The following is a 19,738-nucleotide window of genomic DNA, read 5'->3' as shown; positions in this document are numbered from 1 at the left end:
AGATCAGACTGATATACTTCAGGAAAGTTCTCCTTTTTGAAAAGCACAATTGGGCTAAAAGAGGCTCCTCCTAGGTGGAAACTCGCCAAAGAACAAGCTACTGAGCTGTTGTTCGTTTTTGGTAGAGCACTTCTCTTTCTGTATTCTTATATGATGTTCAAATACACAGACACATATTTTACAATATAAAAACATGAATTTTATAAATCATTTCAATCTGTTTAGGCAAAAACTGTGTATGGTATAAGAGGAAAATGCACACAAACAGTATAGGAAATAGACATATTTCAAGTTTTTAAAGGGTTCACAGACTTTCAAAGATTAAAAACCTACAGTGCAAAAATAAAACGACAGCTAACTGATTCTATATTGATGATGAAAACCTATTTAATTTGAGTGCAAGGGTGTTATTAATTTACAATCATATCAATCCTGGACTTCTTTACGATTATTCTTTTATCCTTCTCAGTAAATTTATAATTAACAATTTTTTAAATTTTTTTTAGAATGTTTCTTGCAATCAAAACATTCTAATTATAAAACATATACTCAAAATACAATACTTTTTAGTGCAGTTTGAGCTGTATTTTGGTACTTTTTAATCAACAAACAAAAAGCAAAAACATTTTTATTATTATGAACTGAGCTTATATAAAATCTTCTTACATTTAAAAACCTGAGCTAACATATATGTATACATATCAATAGAGGCCAAAATAGGGTCTGAAGAGGTCAAGATTGTAGAATTTTAAAAGAATTTCAAAAAGGTCATAAGGATACTTATGAATCTCATGCACAGTAAAGTCATGCAAGGCACTTTGTAAGGGAATTTTGGAGTGAGGTCTATGGGCTGTGCTATATGGGTGCAAAACCTTCTGATCTTTTAAGTTGCACCTTGTTGTGCTTATGGAAAGTTAAATAATAGTTCTTCTTTCCACCTAGCCATGCCTCCAGAGAGCCAGGCATACCCCTTACGGCCAGTCATGCATGCAGAACACCCATGACCCTGCCTCCATCCAATGTCAATGTTCTCCGCAGGACCTCTTTAGCGGGTGCATCACCTGGCTGATTTTATTTACCACTAACTGGCTAAAATGTTAGCCAATATTAAAGGGACAGTCTACTTCAGATTTTTTATTGTTTAAAAAGATAGAAAATCTCTTTATTACCCATTCCCCAGTTTTTTATAACCAACACGGTTATAGTAATACATTATACTTTTTACTTCTGTGATTACCTTGTATCTAAGCCTTTGCAGTCTGCCCCCTTATTTCAGTTCATTTGACTTGCATTTTAGCCAATCAGTGCTGGCTCATAGGTATCTCCACAGGAGTGAGCACAATTTTATCTATATGGCACACATGAACTAATGTTTTCTAGCAGTGAAAAACTGTCAAAATGCACTGAGATAAGAGGTGACCTTCAAGGGCTTAGAAAATAATTAGCATAGGAGCCTACCAAGATTGAACTTTCAACAAAGAATACCTAAGCAAATTTGACGATAAAAGTAAATTGGAAAGTTGTTTAAAATCACTTGCCCTATCTGAATCATGAAAGTTTAATTTTGACTTGACTGTCCCTTTAAGCTTGTAATGCTTTTGGGATATTCCATTATCAGACCAAACTTGGCCAGTAGTCTTCTTATCCCAGCGTCAAGCTGAAATTATAGGGAATAACCCAGAGCAAAGAAAGTTTGAGGTAAGCGGTACTCACAGTAGGCAGGGTAGTCTTTGGCAGCAAAAGGAGGGAAATCCAGCGGTATGGCAGTTCAAGGATAAACCAATAGAAGGACCGGAAACAGGCAGGAATCTGTAACAACGGAATCCAGTGATATAACAGTTCAGGGATAAACCAATAGAATGGTCAGGCAAGCAGAGTTCGGTAATAGTATAGCAATCCAATAGTTCAAGGGTTAAGCAGGCAGAGTGGTCAGACAGGCAGAGTTCAGCAACAGTATGGCACTCCAGAAATTTAGGAGTTAAGCAAGCAGGGAAGTCAGACAGGCAGAGTTCAGTAACATTATGGCAATCCAGTACTTTGTCGGGAAAGAAGCTTAAAAGTCCTTGTCAAACCTGGATGTCCTGAAAGTTTACTATCATGAGCCCAGGATAGCACATCAGTGTGTAGGTTCAGAGGTACAAAGAAGATATCGGGAACCACGGGGGCTTCAGGAGGCTTTCTAGACTGGGCACGTTGCAGTCTTTGAGGAGGAGGGGTATTCAGTTGAGCAACCACACAGGAGGGGGTATGATGTGTTCAATAGGAGCTTCAGAGGAATCACTAGACTTAGGAAACTGACGGGAAAGGGCGTCAGCCTTCTTGTTTTTGGTCTTTGGAATATAAGAGACCACAAAGTTAAAACAGGAAAAGAACAAGGTCCACCTGGCCTGTTGAGGATTGAGTCGATGAGCTGTCTCTAGGTATGTCAGATTCTTGTGGTCAGTGAGAATCTGAATGGGATTGGCGGTACCCTCTAGCCAATGACGCCATTCAGTCAGGGCCATCTTAATGGCTAAGAGTTCACGATTACCAGGTCGTAATTCCTCTCTGCAGGGGAAAAGTGTTTAGAGAAAAAGGCTACAGGGTGCAACTTGGAGGTCGAAGGATCCTTTTGGGTCAGAACTGCTCCAGCTCCTATCTTGGAGACATCAACCTCTAAAGTGAACTTCAGGTCAGGATCAGGATGGTGGAGCACAGGAGCAGAACAAAAGGCTTTTTCAGAAGAGAGAAGGCATCTATGGCTTCAGGAGGCCAATGTTTACAGTCCTTGTTCCGTTTTGTCAACTCAGTGAGTGGAGCGACTAATTGAGAAAAGTTCTTTATAAACCTGTGGTAATAATTGGAGAACCCCAAGAATCTCTGTAGTTCCTTTAATGAAGGTGGTTGAGGCCATTCCAGAACTGTGATGAGCTTAGAAGGATTCATGTAAAACCTTCCTTTGAGATGACATAGCCAAGGAATTGGATCTGAACTTGATCAAACTTACATTTCTCCAGTTTGGCTACCAGAGAATTGTCTCTAAGATGTAGAAGTACCTGTCTCACGTGTTCATGATGCTCCTCCAGGATGGAGGAGAAAATAAGGATATCATCTAGGTAGACTATGACAGTGCGATTGAGGAGGTCACAGAAGACATCGTTGACAAATGCCCTGATCTTGTGTTGAAGGCAGCCTTCCATTTATGCCCTGGGAAGATACAAATCAGATTGTACACCCCACGTAGGTCCAGCTTGGTGAAGTAGCGAGCATTCTGAAGAGAATCATAAAGTTCAGCGATCAAAGGAATTGGATAGCGATTCTTGATAGTGATGTTGTTTAAGGCCCTGTAGTCAATACAAGGTCTGAGCCCACCATCCTTCTTACCGACAAAAAAGAAGCCAGCCCCGGCAGGAGAGGAGGAAGGGCGAATGAAACCATTAGCTAGGTTCTCTTGAATATACTCCACCATGGACTTGGTTTCAGCTTTGGAGAGTTGATAAGTCCTCCCTTTAGGAAGTGAGGCTCCAGGAAAGAGGTCAATTTTGCAGTCTTGAGGATGGTGGGATGGCAGCACGTCTGCTGCTTTCTTTTTTAACACATTTGTGAAATCCGCATATACTGAGGGAAGGCTTGAAGGGGTCAGTAGACTGGCTATGGGGATGCGGAGCAGAGGAGTAACCTTAGCAAGGCAGGAGTGGAAGCAGGAAGTACCCCAGGAGGCCAACTGTCCCTCAGTCCAGTAGAAATGTGGATTGTGTATACGAAGCCAAGGAAGACCAAGGATGACAAGCTGTGCTGGGGAATAAATTACATAAAACTGCAACTGTTCGGTATGAAGGACTCCCACAGTCAGAGTCAAGGGTGCTGATTCGAAATGGATTAACCCTGAACCAAAGGGAGTACCATCCAGAGTAGTTATTTTGAGACTGTCACCTAGATTACGAGCTTTGCGTTAGAAGCTGTGCACTGCTAATGAGCAGTTTATACTCACCACTCACTTACAGACAACACTGGCATTACGGGTTTTTACAAACCTGGCGTTAACCGCAAAAAAGTGAGAGAAGAGCAAAATTTAGCTCCACATCTCACCTCAATACCAGCGCTGCTTACATTAGCGGTGAGCTGGCTAAATGTGCTCGTGCACGATTTCCCCATAGGAATCAATGGGGGAGAGCCGGCTGAAAAAAATCCTAACACCTGCAAAAAAGCAGCGTTCAGCTCCTAACGCAGCCCCATTGATTCCTATGGGGAAATAAAAGTTATGTCTACACCTAACACCCTAACATGAACCCAGAGTCTAAACACCCCTAATCTTACACTTATTAACCCCTAATCAGACGCCCCCGACATCGATGACACCCCTAATCTGCCGCTCCGGACACCTGCACTGTCCGCCACCTACATTATATTTATTAACCCCTAATCTGCCGCCCCCAATGTCGCCGCAACCTGACTACATTTATTAACCCCTAATCTGCCGTCCACAACGTCGCCACCACTATAATAAAGTTATTAACCCCTAAACCTAAGTCTAACCCTAACCCCCCCAACTTAAATATAATTTCAATAAATCTAAATAAAATTACTATCATTACCTAAATAATTCCTATTTAAAACTAAATACTTACCTATAAAATAAACCCTAAACTAGCTACAATATAACTAATAGTTACATTGTAGCTAGCTTAGGGTTTATTTTTATTTTACAGGCAACTTTGTATTTATTTTAACTAGGTACAATAGTTATTAAATAGTTATTAACTATTTAATAACTACCTAGTTAAAATAAAGACACATTAACTTGTAAAATAAAACCTAACCTAAGTTACAATTACACCCTACATTATATTTATTAACCCCTAATCTGCTGCCCCCAATGTCGCCACAACCTGACTACATTTATTAACCCCTAATCTGCCGTCCACAACATCGCCACCACTATAATAAAGTTATTAACCCCTAAACCTAAGTCTAACCCTAACCCCCCCAACTTAAATATAATTTCAATAAATCTAAATAAAATTACTATTATTACCTAAATAATTCCTATTTAAAACTAAATACTTACCTATAAAATAAACCCTAAACAAGCTACAATATAACTAGGGTTTATTTTTATTTTACAGGCAACTTTGTATTTATTTTAACTAGGTACAATAGTTATTAAATAGTTATTAACTATTTAATAACAACCTAGTTAAAATAAAGACAAATTTACTTGTAAAATAAAACCTAACCTAACCTAAGTTACAATTACACCTAACACTACACTATATTTAAATGAATTACCTAAACTAAATGCAATTAATTACAATTTAAAAAATTATCTAAAGTACAAAAAAAACACTATATTACAGAAAATAATAAAATAATTACAAGATTTTTAAACTAATTACACCTAATCTAATCCCCCTAACAAAATAAAAAAGCCGCCCAAAATAAAAAAAAGCCCTACCCTACACTAAATTACAAATAGCCCTTAAAAGGGCCTTTTGCGGGGCATTGCCTCAAAGTAATCAGCTCTTTTACCTGTAAAAAAAATACAACCCCCCCCAACATTAAAGCCCACCACCCACACAACCAACCCTACTCTAAAACCCACTCAATCCCCCCTTAAAAAAACCTAACACTAACCCCTTGAAGATCACCCTACCGTGAGACCTCTTCACCCAACCGGTTAGAAGTGGTCCTCCAGACAGGCAGAAGTCTTCATCCAAGCCGGGCAGAAGAGGTCCTCCAAATGGGCATCCTTCTCGGCCGACGACTACCCGACGAATGAAGGTTCCTTTAACTGACGTCATCCAAGATGTTGTCCCTTCAATTCTGATTGGCTGATAGAATTCTATCAGCCAATCGGAATTAAGGTAGGAAAAATCCTATTGGCTGTTGCAATCAGGCAATAGGATTGAAGTTCAATCCTATTGGCTGATCCAATCAGCCAATAGGATTAAGCTCGCATTCTATTGGCTGATTGGAACAGCCAATAGAATTCAAGATCAATCCTATTGGCTGATTGCATCAGCCAATAGGATTTCTCCTACCTTAATTCCGATTGTCTGATCGAATTCTATCTGCCAATCGGAACTGAAGGGACGCCATCTTGGATGACATCACTTAAAGGAACCTTCATTCGTCGGGTAGTCGCTGGCCGAGAAGGATGCTCCGCGTCAGATGTCTTGAAGATGGACCCGCTCCGTGCCGGATGGATGAAGATAGAAAATGCCATCTGGATGAAGACTTCTGCCCGTCTTGAGGACCTCTTCTTCCCGGCTTGGATGAAGACTTCTGCTCGCCTGGAGGACCACTTCTGCCCGGCTTGGGTGAAGACGTCTCACAGTAGGGTGATCTTCAAGGGGTTTAATGTTAGGTTTTTTAAGGGGGGATTGGGTGGGTTTTAGAGTAAGGTTGGTTGTGTGGGTGGTGGTTTTTAATGTTGGGGGGGAATTGTATTTTTTTTACAGGTAAAAGAGCTGATTACTTTGGGGCAATGTCCCGCAAAAGGCCATTTTAAAGGCTATTTGTAATTTAGTGTAGGGTAGGGCTTTTTTTTATTTTGGAGGGCTTTTTTTATTTTGTTAGGGGGATTAGATTTGGTGTAATTAGTTTAAAAATCTTGTAATTATTTTATTATTTTCTGTAATTTAGTGGGGGGGTTTTCGTACTTAGGTTAGGTTTTATTTTACAGGTAAATTTGTCTTTATTTTAACTAGGTAGTTATTAAATGGTTAATAACTATTTAATAACTATTTTACCTAGTTAAAATAAATACAAAGTTGCCTGTAAAATAGAAATAAACCTTACCCTAGCTACAATGTTAGTTATATTGTAGCTAGCTTAGGGTTTCTTTTATAGGTAAGTATTTAGTTTTAAATAGGAATAATTTAGTGAATTGTAGTAATTATATTTAGATTTATTGTAATTATATTTAAGTTAGCGGGTGTTAGGGTTAGGGTTAGACTTAGATTTAGGGGTTAATACATTTAATATAGTGGCGGCGACGTTGGGGGCGGCAGATTAGGGGTTAATAAATGTAGGTAGGTTGCGACGATGTTAGGGCCAGCAGATTAGGGGTTAATAATATTTAAATAGTGTTGGCAATGCGGGAGTGCGGCGGTTTAGGGGTTAATATGTTTATTATAGTGGCGGCGATGTCCAATTTGACAGATTAGGGGTTAAAAATTTTATTTTAGTGCTTGCGATGTGGGGGGGGGGGGGCCTCGTTTTAGGGGTTAATAAGTAGTTTATGGGTGTTAGTGTACTTTTTAGCACTTTAGTTAGGAGTTTTCTGCTACGGCGTTGTAGTGTAAAACTCTTAACTACTGACTTTAAACTGCGGTACCAGTCTTGACAGGAGAGGGTCTACCGTTCACTTTTGGTCAGACTCGTAATACCGGTGCTATGCAAGTCCCATTGAAAAAATAGGATACGCAATTGACGTAAGTGGATTTGCTGTATTTCCAAGTCTGGACAAAAAAGTGAGCGGTACACCTGTACCTGCAAGACTTGTAATACCAGCGGGCGTTAAAAAGCAGCGTTGGGACCTCTCAACGCTGCTTTTTAACCCTGATGCAAAACTCGTAATCTAGGTGAATGTCTTTTCTGCAGAAGAGGCAACCCTGCCTAAATCATAAATCCGTAATCCAAAAAATGTCCAGCTGCCCCTGAATCAATGAAGGCTTGAGCGTGAACAGAATTCTGAAGGAAGGTAAGGGTAAAAGATACCAGGATCCAAGAGGAGTGAGGGGATTTAGTAGTGATCATGCTTAGAGGTACCCCACGGAAAAATAGTACATGGTTAAATACCAAGGGCAATCGCAAGTGTGGTGGCAGGGGTTGTCTGACCAGTGATATGTTAGACACTAATGTTACCTTCAAGTCATCAGTAGACAACTGTATTTATAACATTGATTTTTATGCAAACTGTAAAACCACATTTGTGGTATACTTGTTGAAATGGCTGATTTGCCACTGCTAATATGTTGGTAAAACGACAAGACAAATGGGCATGAGGCACATGAACATTTTAATGATGTTAAGAACTATAATTAAGATTTGACTGTGGCTCAGCATTTCAACAGTATGCATTTCACAAATGTAGGTAATTTTTCTATAAAAGCCATTGATTTGGCTAGGATGCCAGTTAGGGGAGGTAATAAGAACAACATTTTAGACAAAAAAGAACTCTACTGGATTTATAAATTAAAAACAAGAATCCCCAATTGCAAAAAAGGATGCTTAGACCATTTATTCATTAACACTATTAGTGATTTAGGGGTATTTGTGTTCACACTAACTTCTTTAGTAGTGACAATGTTGAATGAAATTTGATGACATATAGGTTTGTGCTATGTCTATTCTTTATGTATATTTTGAACCAGTGTCTTCTAATTTTGTGTTTATGAGAATGAGTTATGAAACTATGCATTACTGTTTTACCTTTATGGTTATGTGAGTATTTAGAATCCTGGATAAACTATAATCTATCCCAGTCTATCATTGAAAATGATATTTGGAATTGTAATTGAAATTACATTTAAAGTTGTAGCTACAAGCATCATTTAATGTAGATAGTTGTAGTTTGACAGTATTACTTAATATAACGTCTCTAATGAACCAGGCTTCAGCTAATATGTAAGCTGTAAATATTTCTCTGTTTTTTGTGTGTGTATTTTGTGCACTTTGCTGTCTGAAGTATTGGCAAATGTAAGTGCAATTATAGCCCTATTTAAAGATGTATGTTTAGCTTCACAATTGAGTCTATGATTAAGCGCCACTAGGGGGCATGGAACGCATCAGCCCATTCACTTGTCTATGTCTGCCAAGGTTTTATTACCCAAATAAACCTTTTTGCACTTTATCTCTGACCCGTTGTCCGACCTTCTTTTGACTTTGATTTCTCAGCGGTTGGTTCCCATTTCATGAGGCTTTGCACCTTGCCTGACCTCTCTGAGCTGACCTCGGGCTGCGTTTGGATGATGTCAGCCTCTAGCGACTCCCCCTCTTCTCAGGTAGAACACTGGCTGTAGTGGTTGCACACTGACCGTACCCCAGTATTACCCTCTAAGCATTGGCTTTTCCCGGCTGAATATCACAATTCTTTAGTTGGTGGGAATTAGAACCACAATAAAAGCATAGTCTCAATCTCCTTCTTCTCTGTCTTTCAGACTCTGTGGGTTTGAAGGAGGAGAGATCCATATGTTACTGGAGGTGCTGAGGGGGTAGAGGATAGTGTAGAGACCGGACAAGTAGGTGGACGAGAGGTAAGGATTCTACAAGTTCTGTCTCTCTCAGCTTGTCTTTCCTGGAAGAATCTAGACTGATACAAAGTGTTATAAAGTCATCCAAGGAAAAAAGGAACATCACAATACGTAAGTTCATCCTTTATGCATTCATGCAAACCTCTCCTAAAGGCTGCCTTGAGAGCACTGCCATCCCAACTGGTCTCAAGTGTCAAGGTGCGAAACTCGATGGCATATTGTGCCACAGTTCTATTGCTCTGGCAGAGATCCAGGAGACAGTTTTCTGCAGCTGAAGCACGGCCAGAAGTCCCAAACACAGAAGATAATGCAGAAATGAAAGCATCAGCATCATTCAGGAGTTGAGTGTTCTGTTCCAAAAGGGGGAAGATCCAGGCCAGGGCCTTGTCTTTCAAGGAACGGTATCCTTCACTGCAAGTAGTGAGGAGAGCTTAGGGGTTATAGCCTCTAGTTTAGAATCCACACTCGGCAATTGTACGGTATGAGTTCCCAACATCTGTCCTTGGAGATAAACCGCTCTTGCTACCTAATTTTGGTCCATGGCCCAAGTATAATGTAATGTTTGTGGGATATTCCACTATCAGACCAAACTTGGCCAGTAGTCTTCTTATCCTGGCGTCAAGCTGAAATGATAGGGAATAACCCAGAGCAGAAAAAGTTTGCAAAATGAGGTAAGCGGTACTCACAGTAGGCAGGGTAGTCTTTGGCGGCAAAAGGAGGGAAATCCAGCGTTAGTGCAGTTAAAGGATAAACCAATAGAAGGACCGGAAACAGGCAGGAATCAGTAACAACAGAATCCAGTGATATAACAGTTCAGAAATAAAGCAATAGAATGGTCAGACAGGCAGAGTTCAGCAACAGTATGGCAATCCAGAACTTTAGGGGTTAAGCAAGCACGGAAGTCAGATAGGCAGAGTTCAATAACGTTATGGCAATCCAGTACTTTAGGGGTTAAGCAAGCAGAGTAGTCAAACAGGCAGAGTTCAGTAAAGTTATGGCAATCCCATACTTTAGAGGTTAAGCAAGCAGAGTTGTCAGACAGGCAGAGTTCAGTAACGTTATGGCAATCCAGTACTTTAGGGTTAAGCAAGCAGAGTAGTCCAACAGGCAGAGTCCAGTAACATTATATCAATACAGCACATAAAGATAATAGCACCCAGGAGCACACACAGTAACACCTATACTTGGGCAGTGATAGGTAGAAAGTGAGCAACTTACATAGGCGCAGAATTCCCGCCACAGGAGATCCTGACCAGCTTCAGAGGAGAAGAGACGTGTGGCGATGACATCACCACCACACGCTGTTAATACACTAAAAGAGGCTTTCGATACATTGAAAAAATTTACACCCAGCATTCAATGTAGAAATGTTTTTAATATGTAATATTTATTATGTATTTACATATAACGATAACACAATGATAACTTACACCTACATAAAAAGAGCGACTGCACAAAATGCACAAAATATTTCAATGGAAACCTAGTACTAAAATGGAGCCATAAACTACTTTTTAGTTGTCGACAACTTTGGTAGCTTGCGGCTCCATTTTCTACTGCTCAATGGAAATGAGCCCATAGTAGCTTAATTACTCGAATCAGAATATTCAGAACAAATCAATCCTGAAGTGCACAAAGTAAAAAGTAACATTGGTATTTTCTTCAGACTGAGAAACACCCAAGAATAATAGATGATATTTCATTTTGAAACTTGCTGTGTGCTTTGAGAGTGATGATATCCAGCTTTTGAATTAACCACTTCTACTTTCTGTTTCACTGTTTTAATACTAGTTCATTATATTATATTGTAACCAAATCTATGGCATTATTTCTTCCCCTCTTTTCTACCGTATTTAAACTTTATTTTATATTTTGTCTTTTAATATCTTTTAAAGGAATTGTCTTCTGTTATTTTCAGGTTTCATTACTCAAGTCACACTCTTGTTCTCGCTCTCACACACATTTATCAGTGAAGTCTCAGAGTGTTGTGATGGAATTCCATATAATTATATGTTCATTATTTATATTACAGACTACTCTGATATCACAGTAAGTCGCATTATCTGTTCTCTACAGGTGACTCATATGGATCACAAGCTGGATGAAATACTGCATGTCTTCCGCGCTCAAATGGTGCCAGAGGAGGATCAGCTGCTCCCTCGTCAGCCAGTCTCCCCAGCTCCCCACCGGCTACATCCCTCACACAGCTCACCCACACCCAGCCACAGGAACTAACAGCAACTGCCATCCTTTGTTAAACAACAATGACTGTCTGGTGGCAGATTAAAAATCAGCACTTGCGGAAATAAGATATGATTACCTGGGAAATATCTCAATGCTTTTTGAGAGATGTCTCCTTAGAGACATCTCCTCCATACACAGCCTTGTGAGTGTCATATCTACCACACAAGAGATGTTTACTACACATACACCATAATGAGAACTATTGCCTCACTCAGCTCGTTCAGAAGACATAGCTCCCCTACTATCCATGCTTGTACAAAGAGCATGTACATCCCCCCCTGGTGTATACATGGTAGGGTTTGTTACCAGGCAAAGTTGGCAGTTGCCTAGATGTCAGAAATGCAGTTGATTACCTGCTTATATTCTGTGAGTTGAAATTTTGGCTGCCAAAGCAAGAATGAGGGGGGGCGGTGGAAAATTCTTTACTTAAGCAAATGTTTGTTGGAAGCAATGGGTTTACATGCTAGTCATGATTTCACTAGGCACAAAAAGTCATAGATATATATGTATCCTGTACCCATACTGCTCAGCGCTGATATATATGTGACACAAATTATGGCTCAGTTACGTGAAATCCATTTATGCTCAGTCTGGCAATCCAAGAGAATTTATATGTACAGTGGAACACAGCTGATGTCCTGCCTGCAGACTGGTGAATATTTATTGTTGTACAGACAATACACTCAGTCACAACTATGTACAAATAAAGCACACACACTCTTTGTGTGACGTGCATATACAGCCTACTACAGCACTGCCTCTGAATTAGAACCTTGAGATTTGCTGTCAAGCAGGACACGCATATAACAGCAACATTAAGCAACTCAAGTATGCACCAACCAACACATATGGCACTTAGTATTTTTTTAGAATCATGTGCCTTATTTTTACTGCAGGTAGTCACAGTATAACCTCATTATATTTACACCATTTGACATATGCTGTTTCTCTAGCAGTAGTAAGCATTTGTGAGAAACACACTGAGCGTGTAAATACATTTTAGTATCAGCACTAGACCTTTACTATGTTAAGTCCAAAAATAACTTGCAAGAAAAGTCTTTCTACAGAATTTAAATTTGTCACATATTTTCATTTCCTGACCAACCCACAAGCAATGGAAAAAAATTGTACAACCATTACAATTGTATTTTGAAAAACAAAAAAGAGTGTACATCAAACCAACTAAAATTGATTTCCTTAGTCAGGTAACAACTTGCATCAGTACAGACATATTCAAATAAAACTTCTGTAAAAGTCTTCCTTTCTGAATTAAAAATGTTAGTATGTATGTATACTTGTGAGATATACAGGGGTTGGACAAAATAATGTGAACACCTGGGAAATAGGTGATATTACTTTATTAATAAAGTGTTGAACCACCATTTGCCTGTAATAAAACGTCCAACCTTTTTGCAATAAATTCATACAACATTTGCATAGTCTCCAGTGGAATGTTGTGCAATTCGTCTTTTGCCAGTTGCTTTAAAGAGATTAGAAGAGGGAAAACTGTCTAATGTGGTTTAAAGATATTCAAAAAAGATGATTAATAAGGCCAGGGCAGATGTTGAAGTTTCAAATTAGTGCTGCTAAAACAAAGGGGCCGATTTAACAAGGGACGAATGGCCCTGAATGTAACTGTTTCCGCGCAAGCTTTCAGGCTCACCAGAAACAGGAGATAAGAAGCGGTGGTCTTAAGACCACTGTTCCTTAACTCGTCCGCCAGCTCTGAGGTGGCGGACAGCAATCCACCAGATCGTATACGATCGGGTTGATTGACACCCCCTGCTAGCGGACGATTGGCTGCAAATCTGCAGGGGTTGCGGAATTGCACAAGCAGTTCAACAGAACTGCTTGTGCAATGTTAAATGCCAACAGCGTATGCTGTCGGCATTTATCTATGCAGGGCGGACATGATTCGCTATAGGGAACTCATGTCCGTCCGGGGTATGATAAATCTACCCCCAAAATAGAACTGTTCTGGCAGAATGTGTTTTGGTAAACTATCATCTTGAAAAATTGCATCATTGTTGGGAAACAAAATCTGGATGATAGGATGCACCTGAACACCTTGAATGTCCAAGTACTTGCTGGCAGTAACTTAACCATTTAGGGTAATGATGGGACCAGCTTAATAACAAGATATGGTCCCCTGAGTTATCACAGATCCATCCCCATGTTTGACAGTTGGAACCAGACAAACAAAGCTTCCCTGGGGGATCTCCATACATAAGTCTGACCTTCTGTTGGGAATGATGTAATTGACACATCGTACCATATCACTCTTTTCCAGTCTTCATCTGTCCAGGTTTTATGATCATTACACCATTCTTTTCGCATTTTAGTGTAAGATTAAAAGTTTAGAAATTGCAGCTCTTCCATGGATGTTGGCTTTTGAAGTTCTCTGTAGACTGTTTTTTTTAAACAGGGTCTTCAAGGTGGATTTTGATTTCTGCTTTCACTTTTGATTTAGTAGTTCTGTGTTGGTTTGACAAAATCCTTGTTAGTGTCCAATTGTCCCTATCACTCAGTTTCAGTTTTCTCCCACTATTCTACTTTGTCAATGAAATCTTGCCATGTTTTGTGTATGCAGTCATAGCTGTGGAAACTGTTGCTCTTGAAACACCAAGAAGTTAAGCTCTTATGGTTATAGACACTCCTGCTAAATGGTCTCCCACAATTTGTCCTCTTTGGAAGTCTGACAAGTCACCCATTTCACTGACAGCTTATAGTAACCACTCCTGAACACAACTTGTAATACACTGCCATATAGTCAAGAGAATATAGACAAAGACGAACAAAATATAATCACAAAATTTGTTTTATTTTTTTACCGTAGCCTACACAAATAACCCCTATACTAATAGAGGCCGAATTATCAAATGAATGTGGATAGCAATACGCTCTCCGTATTCAGCATTGCACCAGCAGCTCACAAGAGCTTCTGGTGCAACGCCACCCCTGCAGACTCGCGGCCGCCAGCAGGGAGGTGTCAATCAACCAATCGTACTCGATCGGGTTGAATTGTGGCAATTCCTGTCCGCCTGCTCAGAGCAGGCGGACAGGGTTATGGAGCAGCGGTCTTTAGACCGCTGCTTCATAACCGCTGTTTCTGGTGAGTCTGAAGACTCACCAGAAACACGGGCCCTCAAGCTCCTTTAGGAGCTTGATAAATGGGCCTCATTGTGTTCACATTATTTTGCCCAACCCTTGTAATTGCAAACTCCCCTAAATTAGCTTTTAGGAAATAAAACTAATTTATTTTAAATGCTTTTTTTTCCATTTTTTTTCCTAGTAGCATCTACAGGTTAAGTTAAAATGGAATGGCCCATTACCTATACTGCATTCTTATTGGTCAGTTATGATACTAATTATGCTATGATTGGACTAGAAAACTGAACAAATTACTGCTAAACATATCCCCCGCCAATATTATTCAATCCTCAGCACATTTCTCAGTACACATAACTGTTACAAGCTGGAGATTTGTAACATAAACAAGGTATTAACTGGCAGACTGATTTCTTGAGCTTTGAAAAAAAAAAATATATATATATATTGCTTAAATAGCACTTGTAATTTCAATAAAAGCTATTTGAAGGTAAACTGTTACCACAATAAAACAATGTCTGATTTTATTTATTATTACCAAAGTGTCTTTGTCCATTGGTTTCTATGTTGTGTGCATCTTACTGAAGGAGAAATGAAAACGTCTGTTAGGAAAACTAAACTGAAAGTTCATATTTGAATGGACATTGTTAGACTACGTTTTTTATAAACTAAATTCATAAAAATCCTTTTTGTTTAAGCTGCCTAATTGGTTTGCCTTATAAATAATGTTAGTTACTTGGTTACATCTTAAAAAGGAATAAAAAAGACAAAATACAAAAGCATAAAAAAGTAAATGTTCTTACTAACACTGCATATTACAGAGACCTGTGTGATATTTTGTCTTCTTCTTTAGTGGAATACAAATTCATGGAGGCGAGATTGGCTGTACCAGATATTGTTTGATTAGCATTTTTGCCAGACATTCAAATGAAAACGGAAGAATTGTTTTGCAGCTGTGTACCTCTCCCCTGCGCTTGTGTCTGATGCTTTTCTTTGTTTCCGTTCCCTGTCTCTTTTCTATTTTCTGTCTTACTCATCCATCTGGTTTGTCTTTGTCTTTCTCTGCTTTCTCTTATTTGCTTCTTAACAGCTAGCTCTGATTTTGTTCCATTTCTCACACTCACTTTAAGCTCGGTCCTCTAAAGCTCTCTGGGTCTAGAGAGATTAATTAAAGGGACACTAAATCAAAATTAAACATCCATAATTCAGATAAATCGTGCAATAAAAAAAAATCCAATATAACAATATATATTCCATTATCAAAATATGCACATTCTTTTATATGCACATTTTCTGAGTATGTGCAAAAATGCACAGTATATACGTATATGCATTTTGTGATTGGCTGGTGGCTGTCATGTGATACAGAGAAAGGGAAACATTTCAGAGAACATTCTACTGCTCATTTTAAATTTAAAGGTTTATTGCATTGTCTTTCTATAGTGTATTCATCAATTATTCAATTCTTCTATATTTAGTGGTCCTTTTAATTATTGTTTTAAAGTCAATTTTACATTGGAAACTGTTTATCTCATTGAGGGGAGTTCACTAATATGGTTTATGTTAAGGAGAGACACCTACTTTACAAAATATTGCTCAGTAAAATAAGCTGATAGTTTCTCTCAATAGTGGCGAGTTTTTGAGAATCCGCCCTTTGGGGCCAAATTATCAAGTTCCGAATGGATCGCCGGAAACAGCAGTTGTGAAGCAGCGGTATTAAGATTGCTGCTCCATAACTTGTCTGCCTGCTCTGAGGCTGCGGACATCAATCCACCAGATCCTATATGATCAGCAGATTAGCACCCCCTGCTAGCGGCTGATTGGCCACAAATATGCAGGGGGCGGCACTGCACAAGCAGTTCACAAGAACTGCTTGTGCAATACGTGTTCGGCATTTATCGATGTGCGTCGAACATGATACGCTACATCGTATCATGTCCGCTCGCACTTTCATAAATTGGTCTCTATGTCTCTTTTATTCTCTTTTTTTTCATCTGCCTTTCCTTCAGTCTTTTTCACTGTGCCATAATTCCTAATTCTTAGACAATGTGCATGGGTGAAAAACTTGTTTCTTCCAAAATATTTATTTCAGATTTGTTTTAAACATTCAGTTCGGACAAATATTAGATTTGTATTGGCTACCGTTATTTACACTGGGAACAGTTAATATAGACAATCAATATTAACCCCTTAGTGACCAGGCCACTTTTCCATTTGTTGACCGTTTGGGACCAGGGCTATTTTTACATTTCTGCGGTGTTTGTGTTTAGCTGTAATTTTCCTCTTACTTATTTACTGTACCCACACATATTATAAACCGTTTTTCTTGCCATTAAATGGACTTTCTAAATGGACTTTATAGATACCATTATTTTCATCATATCTTATAATTTACTATAGAAAAAATTATAAAATACGATGAAAAAATGGAAAAAAACACACTTTTTCTAACTTTAACCCCCAAAATCTGTTACACATCTACAACCATTAAAAAACACCCATGCTAAATAGTTTCTAAATTTTGTCCTGAGTTTAGTAATACCCAATGTTTACATGTTCTTTGCTTTTTTTTTTGCAAGTTATAGGGCAATAAATACAAGTAGCACTTTGCTATTTCCAAACCATTTTTATTTTTTCAAAATTAGCGATAGTTACATTGGAACACTGATATCTGTCAGGAATCCCTTTCACGTGTATATATATATTTTTTTTTAGTAGACAACCCATAGTATTGTACATCCAAAAGTTCTGGCTAACTGTGTAATATACTCCCAGACACAATAGAATATAGAACCAAAAAGATTTATTTAAAAAAATGGAAAAAAGGAAAACAATGCACTAAAACCAAAATAGAGGACAAAAGAGTAGGACAATTTATAAACAAAAAAGAATGGTCATATAAGGCAGATGAAAGCAGACGCGTTTCATGCGGGGATTCCGCACTTGATCACTGCATAACAAAAACACTGCCAACAGTCTATTTAAAGGGATATTTTCACAAACATTCACCTGTGCTGAATCAACTTAATTTCATATTAACCCTATAATAAACTGCGTAAGTCGAGTCACAGAAGGTATGGCATTACATTTTATAAATCATTGCTCAATTTAAACAATATGCTTGAAATTCTAAATTTGTGGCTATAAAGATGATAATGGACAGAGTAAAGCACAGACACAACATAAATATAAATATGAAAAGAACATTTCAAATGAGATATTTCCTAAATAAATGAAAAAATATATACATACATTAATAAACTGTGCCTTACCTAGTCCAGAACACCTATCCATATGCATAAAAAATCCTTAATATATGTACAACCTGTTACACTTCAAACCTGTTAAGAACAGATAATGACATTGAAAAATGTATTATTATTTCGATAGCAACATATACTGAACAATAATACCATGCACTCAAGAAGATTGTTATTAAACTATACAAACAAATTTACATCTGTGTCTATATTGAGACCTAATGGAGATCTAGAATTCATGTAAAATATCCATTTTACCTCTTTCTTACTCAGTGTATATTCCCTGTCTCCCCCCTATTTTTGAAAAAGGGACATGGTCAATGTCTTGAAAGAAAGCCAATGAAGAGTCTCCCATATGTTCAAATTTGAAGTGGGTAGCCACAGATGTAAAAAAATCTGGATCATCTATATCCCTGATATGTTCTAAGGCATGGCCTCTCAGGCGTCTTTTGGTTTTTCCCAAATATTAAATGTTGCAAACCTTGCACGTCATGAGATACACTACATGTGTCGAGTTTCAAGTTAAACTGAACTTTATTTTGTACTCCTTTCTAGTACTATGAGACACAAAGGTATCTCCTTCAATCACATGACTACAAGTTTTACAACGGGTACCTCTACATCTGTAGAAACCTACCCGTAATCTTAACCATGTGTGTATTCTTACCTCAGGCAAATACGAGGGTGCCACATAGTTTTTTATACTCATTGCTTTTCTGGACACAAATTTAACACACTCCTCAATAACTTTTTCCAATACTGGATCTGTCTGCAGAATAGGTAGACATTCACATATGATATCACAGATTTGTCTAAATTCAAGACTATATGGGGTACTAAAAATGACTTTACCAGAAATATCCGCTTCGTCTTTAAGCTTAATATCCTTCTTATATGTAAGCAATGATTCATGTGGAATAGTATCAACAATGTTTTTAGTGTTAGCAATTTGTCACTATAACCTCTACTCCGGAATCTGTTATAAAGATCCTGACTTTGTTTCTGATATAAAATCTCATTAGAACAGATACGTCTAGTCCTAATGAATTGGCCCTTCGGAATAGCCTTCAACACATGTTTGGGGTGACAGGATCTGTAATTAAGTATGGTGTTCCCACCAGTCAGTTTCCTATAGAGGTTAGTGACAATTTTGTCTCCCTCTATCATCAATTCAATGTCTAAAAATTCAATCCTATTAGAGTTCTGATAGTCAACAAAACCCAGATTGTAATCATTGCAATTTAAATAATCAAATAAAGCAAGCAGTGACTGTTCACCTCTATCCCAGACCAATAGGAGGTCATCAATATAGCGACCAAATAAAATAATATGATCTCTAAACGGGTTACTATCTGCATAGATGTGGAGCAACTCCCACCTTCCCATATAGAGATTGGCATGGGGGGGGGGCAAATTTCACACCCATAGCTGTTCAATGCCTCTGCAGATAGTAAGACCCTTCGAAAAGAAAATTATTGTGTGTTAACAAAAATTTGATGGTATTATAAAATGTTTGACATCTGTACAGAGGTGTACAGTGAGGCCACATCCATAGTGACAAATCTGTAAGAAGGTCTCCACTGTATTGACTGCAATGAGCATAACACTTGTGTGGAATCCCTAATATGACTTGTGAGTTCCCCCACTAGGGGTTGTAAAAAAACATCAATCATCTCAGAGGTTGACTCCAAAAATGAGCCAACCCCAGAGATGATGGGCCTACCAGGGGGATGGACCTCATCCTTATGCAGCTTGGGGAGAAAATAGAAAATAGGCACATTAGGATTTTGTAAAAGTTATTGGTCCATTTTTGAATCTGTTAAAAGACCTATCTGTTTGCCCAAGTGTAAAATTATTTCCAATTTCTGTCTGAACTTAAATGTAGGATTG

At 38.5% G+C, this 19,738-nt stretch overlaps 1 protein-coding gene across 1 annotated transcript in view; it reads left to right on the top strand.

Moving 5' to 3' along the window:
• Positions 1-15,103, top strand: part of LOC128664108 (potassium voltage-gated channel subfamily KQT member 1-like) — a 327,070-nt gene extending 311,967 nt beyond the window's left edge. The window contains exon 18 of the mRNA XM_053718799.1: positions 11,313-15,103. Coding sequence (XP_053574774.1) covers positions 11,313-11,471 — 159 coding nt within the window. The 3' untranslated portion in view covers positions 11,472-15,103. The remainder of the gene's footprint in view (positions 1-11,312) is intronic.
• Positions 15,104-19,738: the final 4,635 nt, after the last annotated feature.

Source organism: Bombina bombina, chromosome 6, assembly GCF_027579735.1.
Source record: "Bombina bombina isolate aBomBom1 chromosome 6, aBomBom1.pri, whole genome shotgun sequence".
Classification (NCBI taxonomy): domain Eukaryota; kingdom Metazoa; phylum Chordata; class Amphibia; order Anura; family Bombinatoridae; genus Bombina; species Bombina bombina.
Note: the sequence above shows the minus strand (reverse complement) of the source record. Positions and strands in the feature narration are given on the sequence as shown.